Genomic DNA, 15,675 nt, shown 5'->3' with positions numbered 1-15,675 from the left:
ATTTCCTTGGAGTTGACAGGGAAAGGGGGGGAAATTTTCTTGGAGTTTTAAGAGGAAAGATTGGTCAGGGTAATATTTAGGGAAGTCAGTCTTTCCACCTCCTACTGAGGTCACTCTAGAAGTGGTGGATCACCCAACATGAAACTACTTTCACATTGGGAATTGCTCTGTGAAAAACTCAGATTTCACATTCAAAATAAGAACTTCTAAACTGTATTTCTGCTGGGGTTTTTGGGGGTGGGGTGGGAAGAAATACTGGCAATGTGGCTAATTCAGAATTCAGAAACAGAAAATGAAGTGGCACAAATTAAAAAGGTTCCCTCCTTGTACCTGTATGTCCTGTTGATCTTCCTTTTATCCTTTGGATGGCCTCCTATCCAGAGACAATACATTTAGATTCAAGGAACCAAAAGGAGAAAAATAAAGCACACATAACTCTCTTTATTTGAGATTTAATGGTAATGAAGTTTCGTGTCACCAAATGACTGGAAACATAGCTTTTCACCCTGTCCTAGGCAGGATGAAACTCTTACAGTTTAATCGCAACAGAAAAACCGAACATCATTAAGTGCTGTATCATCACCTGCTCCCTGTGCACCTTCCACCTTTGTCTCAATCCCGCATATCGCACCAACAGGGCAACGTTTACTCCATTCTCCAAATTTGCCCCATTCTTTTGCTGTTCCCTTCAGTATAGTCCCATCTTGACAGCTGAATTGAATGTTGTTGGCTGCTGTATCATCACCCGGTCCCACTGGTGCTTCCACATTTAGGCTGAAAGAGATCAGGGCGCCTTGGGGACAACTCATAATCTGTGACCACTTTCCGTTCCTGTCAGAAAAAACAATGATCACCATGGACTGAGAAATACATTTAGATGAACTCCAGAAAAACTAGTTACTAGCCTAAGTAATGAAGCCATAAACTATGGTTAAAGCACAATTTCTCTGCAAGGTGTTTTGGACTATAGATCTCACAATTCTTTCCAGCTGGGGATTTGGAAAGATGAAATCCAAAATATTTGGAAATTCAGAGATGCCTCGCTCATTCAATAAGCATTGTTGACTTGCTTGTAACTTCATGTAAATCAATCAATCAATCAATCCTTTATTATAGTCATCAAAATATGAGGCAAAAATAAAAGTTATATACATCTTACACCCCTGTAAAAAAAAAAGGTGAGCAAACCATATTTTGGGGGGAAGAAAGTCCATAATAAAATAGAACAGTGAGATCTAATTAAGTAAAAATAAATACATTTTAAAAACAGATTAGTACAATATGTTTGAAAATCAATAAAAAACAAATTCAATTAAAGCATATGAAATATATGATTTAAATATATATTAAAATCATGCAGTCATGTTACCAATAAACAATTTTTTGATATCCCTATACTCTTGGAGCTATGACCCCCATATCTTGTTACCCTAAAAGGTGGGGGGACAACAGTGTCTCCTTGGTGTTTGTGGGGAATTATTAGCTCAAAAGGAGGCCTGTGAGAGATGGATAAATTTGAAGATCCTTCCACCTATGTCTACCATTAGTCACTGCAGAGAGACGCTGGTTTCAGTGGATAAGAGAGAGGATTTATTTTAGAAATATGCAAAGGGACTCAGAAACATGCAAAACCAATGCAAATTTAAGAACCATATAAGGCTAGCAGAAAGGAAAGTGTGGAAGGTTGGATAGCAAGAAGTAAGGAATTACAGGGGGTAATCATTGCCAGTTGTGAAGACAGGTTCACCGAAGATGGAGCAGGATTCAGACAGCATCTGAGGGTGACACAGTGATTGAGAGAGACCCCCTGTGCACAAAAAAATCCATTGGGAAACAGTGAGTAACTGTGATCATAAGGTGGCTCTGTCTGGGGCTGATGTTTATATCCTATGTCATAGCCTTGAAGCATGCTTGATGCTATCCTGTGGTGTAATAAAGACTCGATGGTTTTCTCGTGAATTTGTCAAAAGAACTCTGGAATGGCTGGTGGCTTTAATTGAGACAATCCCTAGATAGTCAGACAGGACAGGACAGGTGAACAGGGACACAGCCTGAGGTGAGATGGAAGTATGGTTTTAACAGCTTCGCAATGGGACTTTCTTAGGAGCTAAACAGACTGGCATAAAATGCCAGCATCGGGGTTAAGTGGGGGTGTGGAGACCACACACCACATACCCCAACTCTGCCCCAATCATGCCGCCACCCCAATGGCAGCATCACACCAATTCTCTGGCACAACTTTTAGACACGCTGCACCAAAGAAACATGGAAAAACCGCCACCACAGAGCAAAGGTACCCTTTTGCCACTCTAAAAAGGTGCAGCATTTTGCTGGTTCTTTTTTGGTGCAGCAAAGCACTCGATCGGGCCTGTAGCATGTGGTTGTTGTGGGCCTGATCTGGCACTGAAAGGGGCAGTGTCAAGCCGTCTATTTTGCCCCTTAGTCTCAATTGCTAAAGGATATGCAAGGAGTCTGGAGGAGTATAGAGTAAGCAGCAAACCCATTTAACCTTTATTTTAGTACTATCTAGGTCTCCCACATCACTTCAGGCCAGCGTGCATTCTCAAATGTATAACATCCTCATATTCCAAGGGTAAAAACATGCCAGGTAATTGGGCAGTTCAGCTGATATAGATAAAAAGAGATGCCAATATTATTATTATTATTATTATTATTATTATTATTATTATTATTAACCTTTATTCATGAAGCGCTGTAAATTTACACAGCGCTGTACATGCAATCTTTTTAGTTAGACGGTTCCCTGCCCTCGGGCTTACCACCTAAAAAGACATGACACAGAAGGAGAAGGGAGTGGTGGCGGGAAAGGGTAAGAGGTCCAGCAGTTCCTATCTACCTCCGAGGCCTGGACCAAGGCAGATGGACTGGAGGGAGGGCTTGGCTTCAAAATGGAAGGTTAATCTTCATCCAGGGAAAATACATACTCTCAAGTAGGATAATACATATACAATACATAGCAATACAGGAAATGGTTCGATAAACAGGCAACAAAAGAACATCAGATAGTAAGCGACAATTATGCAATGCCTGGGAAGGCTTCTCTGAACAGGATGGTTTTCAACTCCATTTTGAAGCTAGTTAAAGAAGTGATGGCTCTTGCTCGTGGGGGAAGAAGGTTCCAGGAGTGAGGGGCAGCAAGTGAAAAGGGGCGAATCTGAGATGGGCCAGAGGAAATCCTGGGCTGGGACAGTAGACCTTGACTACCGGGTCCGAGTGGGAAGGTGAGGAGAAATAAGGTCTGATAAGTAAGGAGGGGCCAGTCCATGGAGGGCTTTGAATGTCGGCAGCAGGAGCTTATACTGAATGCGGAGAGGGAGCGAGTGAAGGGATGCCAACACAGGAGAGATGTGGTCAGAGCGGTGGGTGGAAGTGATAATGCGTGCAGCTGAATGCTGGACAGAGATTAAAGGACGGAGGTGAGAAAGAGGAAGCCCAGCCAGGAGGACGTTACAGTAATCAAGTAATCAAGAGATAGAAAAGGAGTGTTGAAGGGTGGGCTTAGGAGGAAAGACAAGAAGCTCCGTCTTGGACATGTTGAGCTTCAAACGCCGATGGCGCATCCACTGCGAGACAACTGTAAGGCAAGACGAGACTTGCTGTTCAAGCCTTGGAGAAAGGTCAGGGGCAGAAAGATACAACTGGGTGTCATCAGCATACAGATGGTAGGAAAAACCAAAAGAGCTGATGAGTTTTCCTAAGGACAGTGTGTAGAGAGAAAACAGAAGGGGACCCAGAACAGAGCCCTGGGGAACTCCAACAGATAAGGGAACAGGAGAAGAAGTCTGACCCCCTGCAACTACTGCAAAAGATCTGCCAGACAAGTAAGATCTAAACCAGTTGAGAACAGAGTCTGAGAACCCAACGTCAGAGAGTATGTCAATTAGGAGACAGTGATCAACAGTGTCGAAGGCTGCAGACAAATCGAGAAGGATGAGAACAGAGTAAAGGCCATTAGCCTTGGCCTGTAAAAGGTCATTCGAGATCTTAGTGAGAGCTGTCTCTGTGGAATGCCTTGGGCGGAAACCAGACTGAAAGGGATCGAGGATGGAGTTGGCTTCAAGAAACTCAAGACAGCGAGAATAAACAACCCGTTCCAAAACCTTAGAAAGAAAGGGAAGAAGTAAAGATGTCTACCATGTAGTGCTTGTTTTAAAAATTCAGGCATGATTAAACTATGATGTAAAAATTATACACACTGACACAGTGATAAATAGAATTATAGACTCATAAATAATTCAAGAATGCATACCTGCATGGTTGGAATCCTGTTGGTTAATTATGAATATAACCATTCAGTCAATTGATGAATGGAGAGTCAACATGTAGACAAATCCAATTGGTTCAATGGTTCAATGGCTCTACTTCAGTTGCAACTAACAGATTTAGGTTCATGTGAAATGGTTACATTAGTGGAACTTTTTATTTATTTATTTCAAGGATTTATATCTCACCTTTCCTCCTGGAATTACACAGTCATGAACAGAATTTATACATTGTAGGTAAAAGGTAAAGGTATTCTCCTTTGACAAGGTTGTCAAGTTGTGTCCAAATGTAGGGGTGGTGCTCATGTCCATTACTAAGCCGAGGAACCATCATTATCAGAGACTACTCTGATCATGTGGCCAGCATAACTGCACAGAATGCTGTTACCTTCCCACCTAAGTGGTACCCATTTATCTACTTGCATTTGCATGCTTTCAAACTGCTTCACTGGCAGAAGCTGAGACTAGTGATAGGAGCTCACCCCATCACCTGGGCCTTGAACTGTCAACCTGCTGATCTTGCAATCATTGTACAATGGCAAAAATAGTACAATCTCATGCATAAGGATACTTACGTAAGTGTGTGATGTTAACAAAGTTCCAGTCAAATCTAATCATTGGTTCTAAAGGGAGTATACTGATTGGCTCCATGGAACGTACTTATATTTTTATTTCTCTTCCAATTGAGACTAACAATTAGGTTAAGGGCAATGATTTATCATTTAAGTCTATATAATAGACCAATATTCCTTCTAAACATCTGCTTTAAGATCTTGACTAATGGATTAGAAGGGAGATTGGTATACTTATTGATCACTGTGGATTCTGGAAAGGGGGTAACTATTTAGTAAACTGAAGAAAGAGGTTGAGACAACCAGGTGAAGACCAGTAAGGTGTCTGTTCTAGCTACATGTTTTGCCTTCTCTGACAATGTTATTCTCACTAATGTCACTGTAGAAAGTTTTCCAGAAAAGATAGGGCAGATGGTAGATCCACCACTGAGAAGCCATGTTACATACCATGAATTTCCTAAAGTGAGTGCTCTTACATCCAAAACACACTGCGGAAATAATCCAGTTTGAGACCATTTAACTGCCCTGGTTCAGTGCTAGGAAATCCTAGGAACTATCATTTATTTTGGCACCAGAGCTGTCTGACAGAGAAGGCTGAATTTCTCACAGAACTACAGTTCCCAGAATTCCCTGGCACTGAGCCAGGGCTGTTTATAGCAGTCTCAGACGGGATTATTTCTGCAAGTTGTTTTGGACCTTAGAATGAAACGGATAGACTCTTACATTGCCTTTTTCATTGCCGATCTAGCACAAGAAATTTACCAATCCACTTGTTATTGTTGTTGTTCTAAGGAACAAAATCAAAGAGGAATAAAAGAGATACTCACGGTCCAACTGTAGACTGAATTACTTCCCCAGATGCACAGTTAAGACGGATGCCATTCAAAGCTGTATCATCCCTTACAAAACCTTGTTCTTCCTGTACCTGATGATATTGAAGGGTTAGAGTACTTGTTTTAATCTAGGACCACTATGCAACTGCTCTGTATGTATGGGTAAAACACTTGGTTTTTTTGTCAGAATTTTTGGGATGCATTGGCTTGGACCCTTAATCAAGTGCCACTCCATTGCAAACACGGCCTAGAAGTCTAGGTTACTCTGAAGTTCTTGAACCCTGAATGGATTGCGCATTGGATTTTGTACTTCTTCTGCTGATGCTTCCCAAAATGGCAAATCTAGTAGTTCAAATGGAAGAGAACCATATAAAAAAAACAAGTTTGCAGAGAATAAGGCAGACTGAATCTAGGATTTTCACTCTTCAAAGAATACATGCAATGAATTCTAACTCCTTTTCTACCATCTCTGACTACGGGACTGTACAGACAGGCATCTGATTTGTGCCCCAGGTGGAGACCATGGCAACCACACACCATGGCCTTCAGAGGGAGCAAAAAGAAGCCCTGAAAAGGGGCTTCTTTTTGCATCCTGGAAGGGGTGCTATAGGCACACTGGATGCCAAGATGATGCCCCTTCCACGCTGCAACGTTTGGGCACGGTGCACAGCATAGGTTATCATGGTGCGTGCTGTGTAGATGGGCATGCGCCAAGATGGCGCCTGGGTGGCATGGTAAGGGCTCACAGTATGCGGACAGATGCCCAGCCCTCACTGTGTGTACAGGTTGGCACAATGTGCCAGTCTGTACAGCCACTATACAATATTTCTATTTTTTGTTTAAACATGCCTTTTTCATAAACTTTTCATGGAGGTTGTATCTGTTAGAAGAAACTAGTGAGGAGACAAGCTCTATGTGCTCTGAGATGGTCAACTATTTATTTGTTTTAAAAGTTGAATGCATTTCAGCCTTGATGGGGTGAAGCAGACAGGTCAAAAGGAGAGGCCTGAGAATGCAGTGACTGCGTGGCCTGCTCTCAATGTGAGCCACCACCAGAGGTCTCAAATTGTGTTTCACAGGAGTGGATAAAACCACTCCTTTTTGACCAGAGCACAGTTTTGCAGCAGCTTCAAGCCACATTGGCACATGTGTCATCTAAATGCCATGTCCCCAATGTGGCCCAAAATTGCTTCTTTTTGCCGATGCATTTCAGGCCAATGAAAAAAGGCTTTCTTCAGGAGCCTTCAGCAGAATTCACTGGAGTTGAGAACACTCTCCAAAATGCAGGACCATTGTGTATTCGCATCAAGGCTGAAACACGTTGACTTTTTAAAAAATCCGCTTTAACATGTTTCTCAGAACTCTCTCCACTACAAATATTATTTATTTGTTTATATATTTATACCCCACTTTCCACAAAAAATTGAGATTCAAAATGGCTAACAATTAAAACTGAAAACACAGCACAGTTAAAAACCTACAAAAGTGACAATTAAAATGGAATTAAATTATTACAACATCTGAACAGATCATTTGTTTAAAGACAGAACACAATTTAAAAAAGATAAAATCACTTAAAAACCACTTTAAAACCATACACTTTAAAAGAATAGAACACCACCAGGACATTCTTTAAAAACTTTCTGTTTTGAACTCCTGTCTGAACAGGAAGGTCTAAGGCTGCCAGCAGAAGGACCACAAAGAGAGAGCCAATCTGGTCTCCCTGGGAAGAGAGTTCTACAGACTAAGGGCAGCCACAAAAAGGCCTTCTCTCTTGTCCCCACCAACCATGCTTGTGATGGTGGTGGGACTGAGAGAAGGGCCTCTCCTGAATACCTCAGAGCCTGGGCCAGTTAATACAGAAAGATGTTCACTGCAAAATTCTCTGCATCTGAGCCACATAAGGCTTCATAGATCACAGCCAGCACTTTCATGTAGGGCTGGCAACAAACTGGCAACCAGTGATGCCTATGTAAATATAAAAGAAATGGATAATTCATTCCAAACCAATCAAATGGTACATTACTTCACAACAGTGAAAACTAGTGAATGCTTGCATAGGCATGAGGACATTTCATGTGAATGGGTGGAAAATACTCTGAATTCAGCCTGACTAGATGGAGAAGGTTTGTAACCTTCAATTATAAAGAGTTAACATTACAATTACTCCCAAGAATGCATTTGTTTTTTTTTAATCACACCATGATTTAAATCCAGTTGCTTGTATCAACTAAACTGGATACATTGGATTATAAATGTTGATTGATAATTCAACTGACTCTATAGCTCTATCCTAGCACCTTATTGCATTACATTTTAACCCAGCAGCACATGAATGTGCTGCAGCCAGGATGTGGCATGGAGGCAGGGATTATTGCATTATAAATCGCCACTGAATCGCCAGGCGCCAGCATCCTGTGTTCCAGCCGAGCTCAGCAGGCCCATTTTAAAACTCGGGGAGCTTTTGTTTTCAAAAAGGGGCCAGCTGAACACACCTGGAACATGAGATGCTGGTGACCAGTGATTTGGCAGTAATTATTACCATGCAATAATCCCCGCCTCCATGCTGCATCTTGGCTGCAGCCTGTTGGGCTGCTGCCAGGTAAAAGGTAATACAATAGGGTCCCTGGTTGCAACTAGCAACTGAATCAAAACCAGGTTCTTTTTTGCTGATGCTCATGTCACAAACCTTCAAAATGCATCCTTCTGTATCCTTGACTTTTCAGTTAAAAACCAACCAACTTACCATTATGAATTACTCTTTTCTCAATGTTCACTTTTTTTGGAGTTCTTACAATTAATTTTTCAGGATGTATCAGAAAAAAAGAGAAGAAGACAAGAGAACTGTGAAAGCTTGCTTAAGCTTGAAGGTGTTTGAAAAGGGGGATACAACAGGGAGACATTTACCTTAATTGAAAATGAATGTGCATGTCCTTGAGAACAGAATTGTTTTTTCCCCCAATCACCCCACTTTCCTCCATTTGTCACTGATAGGATTGTATTAAAACTTCGACTTTCTGTATCCCAGACACAGTAGGAGAAGATCAAAAAGATCACAATGCTGATGGAGATGTCCATTTTAAAGGAGTATACTTCAGATCTACCTGCAGAGAGGTACTAGAATAATAAATGCCTTGAGATTTAAAAAAACAGGTTGTTTTCATCTGTTTATAAATATTTTTATTTGTACATTTAGTGCTTTTATCAATTGTATGTTGCCTTTGAGGCCTAAGAAATAATAGGTAAAGTCTTCAATCAATCAACCAATGCCAAAGAAATTTCCCCTGTTGAGCATATGTACCCATGACAAAACACTTTAGGACCCAAAATCCAGAACAGGGCAATAACGGTGGATATGTTCCCTCTTCCTTTAAATGTAGGAACTAATCAGGAATTGCCAATCAAGTTAAGAAATTGTTGGAGATTAGGAAACTTGTTGCAGATATTAATCTGAATCCAATCAGACTTCTTGGCCAAGATCCTGTATGACACAGTGTATCATACAGTTTCACATGTAGAACTACACTACATCTCAACTGATATAATGCATTCATCTTAACTGTTGACACCACCCAGGGCCGGCTCATCTATATAGGTAAACTAGGCAGCTGCCTAGGGCAGCAAAATTTAGGGGTGGGATGGCGACTCTTTTTGTATAATTTTTTGCTTAATTAAACAATATTAAAGTGAAAACCCATTACAGCAAGCGACATAAAAACAAGCTACCGTATGACAGTTTCTTTGTACAATGGGCAAAACATAAACGCGCACCCCCTGTGTCGGTGGTAAGGATTTTAATTGGACTTTTGACTAATACTTATGATGAGAGATTGAAACCTAAGTTTTACAGTATGTCCTGTTTAGCTTTAACAAACCAAACAGCAGAAATCAAGGTGTGAAAATAATTATGAGGAGCTACAGGGAGTGCCAAAATATTTCTCACCTAGGGTGGCCAAATACCTAGAGTTGATCCTGACACCACCACCACGCATTGGCTGATGAAGAGAAGAGGGATCATGGAGGAGGAGTTGTGGAAGATCATCTGATGTTTTAGCAGATGATGTAATCAGTTTTCATCTGGCTACAAGGATATAGCCAAACACTTTCTCAACACTCCCTCTCCACTCTTCACTAGCCATGGAATGGTCCAGGGGGAGGGATGCAGTGCCTAAATGGGGGTTGTTGTTGCAGAAGGTGGAAGAACCTCCACATCTGCCTAAATAGGCACAGGCAGACAGACTCCCATCTCCATCCACCATTAATAGGATGCCAACCTTTGTCAGTCAAATTTCATAAGACACACAACACCCTCTAACATCAGAGCATGTATAGGTTAATGCACTTTACCTTTACATATACCTTTACATCACAATTTGGAGCAATCTTTAAGCAATGCTGAGAAGTGAATCCATCTTTAAAAACCCTGCCCTTAATCTATTTGGTTAGTCCCTATCAGAACAGGCATGTTAAATCATTTTTAAATGGTGATTCAACAAGTATTGATCCAGTTAGTTGGGACTAACAACATGATTTAAACTTCTGTTTCAAATGTTTTCGTTAAAAGTGTATGTCATCTTTCAATTCACCCCAATGATTGCAGCAAAACTACTTGGCTTGCTAATAGGTTTTTTCCCCTAACCCTATCTTATACAGTTAGGCCTGTATATTTCACTCCTGCTCTTCCTAATCCCCTCAACAAGTTGCTCCATACAGTGTAAAGCAGTTGTACTTACAATGTCAAAACAGCCAGGAGTCCTGCAGGAGGAATGAGAGAGATCCTGAGGTGAGTAGCACATATCAAAGACAGCTGGGGAGGGGAGTGAGGAGGGGCAGGACAATGAATCATGGGAGGCACCTATCCTGAATCAGCACCTACCCTGCTCTGTTGCCTGATAACATACTAGGGCAGACAAAAGGCTGTAAAGACTCACTTGTCTATTGCCTATACCATCCTCTGTTGTCTCTAAAGCCAGAACTTCATTCACATCAGGAGGAAGTGTGAGATGGCAATAGAAGAGCAGGTGCATCTTTAAAAAAAAAAATGAGCCATTCTGGAGACTATAATTGTACTTTCTTTAAGCTATGACCTCAAAATGGTTCAACACATCTTGATTCACTAAATTCTACCAACTATAAAGGTGTTTTTTGTGTATGTATGTTTCAAGGAATTAGTCATGTTCCTGTGAAGAGTTTTGATCACCTCACCAAACTCTAAAATTGGAGTAGGAGTAGGAGGTGGAGGAGGTAGAGGTATCAGAGCCTCCAATGTCCGTGCTCTCCCTTGAGAAACTCTTGCGTTCCCCCAGGAGTCCCACCCCACCATTTTAGAACCACTGATTTTGATAATGAACATCATGAGAGGCAAGATGGAACCCTATGGCATCCCTCAGCTTAATGTTCATAGGCCTGGAGTCCTCAAATGCCACTCTTTGGAACTGGCTGTGCAAATAGGAGGAGAACCATCTTAACACAGCATCCTCAGCTCAAGATCCAATCCACTTAGGTCCCATGGTCAGTAGTACCAAACAGTGGGGGCTCCACACAAGGTGTCACCTGGTTCTGGCAGCATGACTTCTGGTGGGATGGGACATTGGACATGACTTTTGGCAGGATTTTTGGGGCCAGGGAAATGGCCATGCAGGCTGTGTAAATGGCTGCCAGCTACCAGCTCATGCTGGAGACTCCCCAAGGCCCAGAGCGGTATGTGCTCAGCCACGAGGGACTGACTGGGTGTCATCCCTCTCTATTGGGGTGTCACCCAGTGCAGCCTGCATCTCCCAGTGATGCCACTGATACCAAAGGCCACTGAGGAAACCAAAAAGATCAAAATTGTATCACTGCTTTGTTTTTCACATAGAACAGGATACTGATTGGGGCAACCAAGAATGTTTGGTATCACATTCTCATAGAAACAGAGTTGGAAGAAACCACAAGGGCCATCCAGTCCAACCCCCTGCCATGCAGGAACTCTCAATCAAAGCATAGTGACTTCCCTGGATTTTCAGGTGTATGTGTTCATGAGAGTCTGGTCTTAAGCAAGGTACCCCCAACATTTTCTGACAGTGATGATGATGGTGCTGCTGTGAGAGTGGAGAAAAACATGCGGAGTCTAATTCCACTAGACTATGGGGCTCCACAGACCGCCTCTTTGGACTGGCCTGCAGCCTTCCGTTTTCTCACCTGATTGGGTCCGAAGCAACTACATGCCATGGCCATGATCTGGCCTTTCCACAGCACAAAAAGAAGCCACAAAAAGTGCAAAAGGGAGCCTTAGCCACCACTGCCACAGTGGCTTTTTGCCGTGCTGAAGATGCAGCATAATGCCACTCACCGTCTATCCAGGTGGATGGAGTCAGGGTGGCTAGCATGCATACACCACGCCTTCATGCTGCCCCATGCCAGTGTATAACTGGCTTGTCGAGTCCCTAAATCTACAAACAACCCCCATTTACACAATTTCTCTCTGGGGATCATTTTGTTACTGTAACTAGGAAGTTTTACATTTGTACATGAACTCAATGCTCTCTGCTTTTAATTTCGTAAATGCATTCTTCACATGAAGTCCAGAACTAAAGTACTGAAACTAATACTTAAGAGTGACTTTTGAAACTAACTGCCAGCACTAACTATTGAAAAGAATTCTGAATGCTAACTGCAGATAAACAGAGTGCTCAATGATATGATAGTATTGTTTGTTGAAACTAACCCACCATGGAAATTATTTTTTATTAGCTTGGGCTGAGCCACCATCTCTCACCCTATTTGGATTAAAATAGTCTTTCTTTGATTATCTGTGCTTCAATAACTTTCCATCAAGACAACAACAGAGAAGTTATAAATATAAGGCTGCTTCTGAAAACAGACGAGAAACATCAGTTTGACCACAATAGAAGACTAAGGTCCAGAACACACTGCAGAAATAATGCAGTTTCAGACAGCTTTAACCACCATGGCTCAGTGCTAGGAAATCCTGGGCATTGTAGTTTATTGTGGCACCAGAGGTCTCTGACAGACAAGGCTAAATGTCTCACAAAATTACAGTTCTCAGAATTCCCTAGCATTGAGCCTGGGCAGTTAAAGTGGTCTCAAACAGGATTATTTCTGCAATGTATTTTGGACCTGAGATGATGACTAAACATCATGAGAAGACATGGCTCATTAGAAAGGTAGAAGGCAGTAGGAAAAGAGTAATACTCAAACTGGATTATTTCTGCTGTGTGTTTTGGACCTAAGATCATTAACTGGATTTGAATGATCTGATCATCTTATGCCAGTTCCTTATCATCCATTTCCAAAGAGGTCCAGTTCAAAGTCCTGATCTTCACCTTTCAAACACTAAACATTTTGATATCAGAGTCCCTGAAATATCACTTCCTCTCACGTGAACCTACCTAGACACTGAGACTGTCTTGTCTACATTTGCCCCCACTAAGTGACGTTATTGAGCACAGAGACTTTGTGCTTATGGCATGCTACTTTTTTAATATGCTTGCCAAAAAGGGTCACCTAGTGTAATCTCTGTGGGTGATCTTATTTGTTGATCTGCTCCAAACATCAAAATTATTTAGGCCAGCCCTGCTAGGTAGCCAAATAGTCACCATTAATGATTTGAGCATTGGACTATGACTCTTGAGCACAGGGTCTGAATCCCCACTCAGCCATTAAACCCACTGGGTAACCCTGGGCAATTCACACTCTCTCAGCCTCAGGGGCAATGGAAAACTCCATCTAGCTCCATCGGGCCTATCCTTAAGAAGAAGAACCCTCCCTCAATGGCATCTGACTCCATCCGGCCTGGCAAGGAGTGAAAAGGCTGGCCCAACATCTCAAGAAGCCAAGCCCTCCCTCCAGTCCATCTGCCTTGGTCAAGATCTCAGAGGGAGCGAAAAACTGCTGGACCTGATCCCTTTCCCCAACACCATTCCCTTCTCCTTTTGTATCATGTCTTTTTAAATTGTAAATTAAAAATGATAATTGTAAGCCACTCTGATAGCCTTTAGGGCTGAAGGACGGGGTATAAATACCATAAAAATAAATAAATAAATAAATAAATAAATAAATAAATAAATAACCGTGCTAAGAAAACCCTGTGATAGATTTGCCTATCTATTTATATATCAATCATAGCTAGTTCACCAGCTAGGAAAGAACCAGACAAAATCCTAAACAGCAAAGACATATAACTGAACACTAAAGTGAAGATTGTCCAAACCATTGCATTCCCCATCACATCATGTATGGAGAGCTGGACAATGAAGAAGGCACTGCAGAAAATAAACCCATGTGAAATGTGAAATGGTGCTGGAGAAGAGTGAAGATTTTCACAGTTGCCTGAATCGCTGGCAAAATGTTCTCCAAAAGTAGCTAAAAAGGAAAAGCAGCCCCCTGTGTGCAAACACTGGAAGCGCTCCTCAATCCAATGATCTTAGTGTTCTGGCAGGTTCATATGTAACCAAGGAATGTATCACCATAGCCAGATCTGACATCTCAAGAAATGGGCACAGCTGGCGCACAGGTTTTAGCTGTGCAAATGCACTCCTGCCCACTGCTGAGAACTGGGCATCCAGGCTCTGAATAGAGTCCAGGAGCACACCCAAACTATGAGCCTGAGATTTCAGAGGAAATGTAACCCCATCCAGCACAGGCAAGATGCTTATTCCCTGATCTGTCTTACAACTGACCAGGACCACCTGTCTTGTCTGGATTAAGTTCTAATTTGTTTGCCCTCATCGAGTCCATTACTGACAGCAGACATTGGTTCAGTACAGAGACAGTTTCCTGGAATCAGATGGGAAGGAGAGATAGAGTTGGGTGTCATCCACTTACTGGTGACACCACACCCCAAAAGTCCTGATGACCTCTCCCAGCAGCTTCATATAGATGCTAAACAACATGGAAGACAGAAAGGAACACAGAACAACAGCCAGGAGGTTGAACATATTCCAGTACCATATCCTGAGTTCACCCATCCAAGAAAGACTGGAACCACTGCATAACAGTGCCCCTAAGTCCTATCTTACAGAGGCAGTCCAGAAGGATACCATGGTCAATTGAAAGTGGCCGAGAGATCCAACAGGACCATCAGGGACACACTTCCCCTGTCCAGCTCCCTGCATAGGTCATCCACCAAGGCCACCAAAGCTGTCTGTCCCATAGCCAGGTCTGAAGTCAGATTGAAATGGATCCAAACAGTCTGTCTCCTCCAGAAATCCCTGGAGCTGGGATGCCACCACTCACTCCAGAATCTTGCCCAAGAATGGAATATTATAGATTGGCCTGAAGTTATCCAAAATGTTGATACCCAGGGAGGTCTTTTTCAGCAATGGCCTCACCACAGCCACCTTTAGGCAGGATGAAAACTCTGCATTGCTGAATTGAGGCATTCACCAGTCCCTCTAAACACTCAGCCAGTCCCCCTCAGCTTTTGTTGAATCCAGGAAGGGCAAGGATCCAGAACTCATGTGATGGCCTTCACTTCTCCAAGGATCCTGTCAACATCCCCAAGCTGCACAAACTGAAATTTATGCAATAATACAGGACATGCAGGCACCAAAGTTACATCCACTGGACTTGCTTCAACTGCAGCATCCAAGTCGAAGCAAATCCGAGCAATTTTGTGCAAAGTGTCTTGCAAATTCTTCATAGCAAACTATCAAGTGGTCTTTCTTTTCTTCTTGGGGGGCCAGAATGTAAACGGCCCCTGACCACTCGGAACAGCTCTGGCAGACACAGTGGTGGCAGAGAAGTATAATTTTGTAGCTGCCTCCATTGCCATGGTGTAAGCCTTCCAATGAGCTCTAGCCTGTGTTTGGTCGGACTCATTCCAAGTCTTCTGCCATCATCACTCTAGTCTCCATCCCACTCATTTCATCACCACCAGCTCCCTAATGAACCAGGGAGCATGTTGGGCTCTACTTTATGGGAGGGGGTGCTCAGGGGCAATCATGTCCACCTCCCTGGCCATTTCCCTTTTCCAGAGATCAGCCA

General features: G+C 42.5%; 1 protein-coding gene across 1 annotated transcript; it reads right to left on the bottom strand.

The window, feature by feature from the left end:
- Window positions 1–536: 536 nt before the first annotated feature.
- Window positions 537–8,766, bottom strand: LOC149319988 (vitelline membrane outer layer protein 1-like). The gene is made up of 3 exons (XM_089508242.1): window positions 8,596–8,766; window positions 5,683–5,780; window positions 537–831 (listed from the first exon to the last, which is right to left on the bottom strand). Exons 1-3 carry the CDS (start codon window positions 8,764–8,766, stop codon window positions 537–539), a joined length of 564 nt encoding a protein of 187 aa, XP_089364368.1.
- Window positions 8,767–15,675: the final 6,909 nt, after the last annotated feature.

Source organism: Sceloporus occidentalis, unplaced genomic scaffold (genome assembly GCF_023333645.1).
Source record: "Sceloporus occidentalis isolate IW3139 unplaced genomic scaffold, rSceOcc1.0.p SCAF_2, whole genome shotgun sequence".
NCBI classification, from domain to species: Eukaryota; Metazoa; Chordata; class Lepidosauria; order Squamata; family Phrynosomatidae; genus Sceloporus; species Sceloporus occidentalis.
The sequence above is the reverse complement of the archived record's forward strand: the minus strand, read 5'-3'. Positions and strand labels throughout refer to the sequence as shown.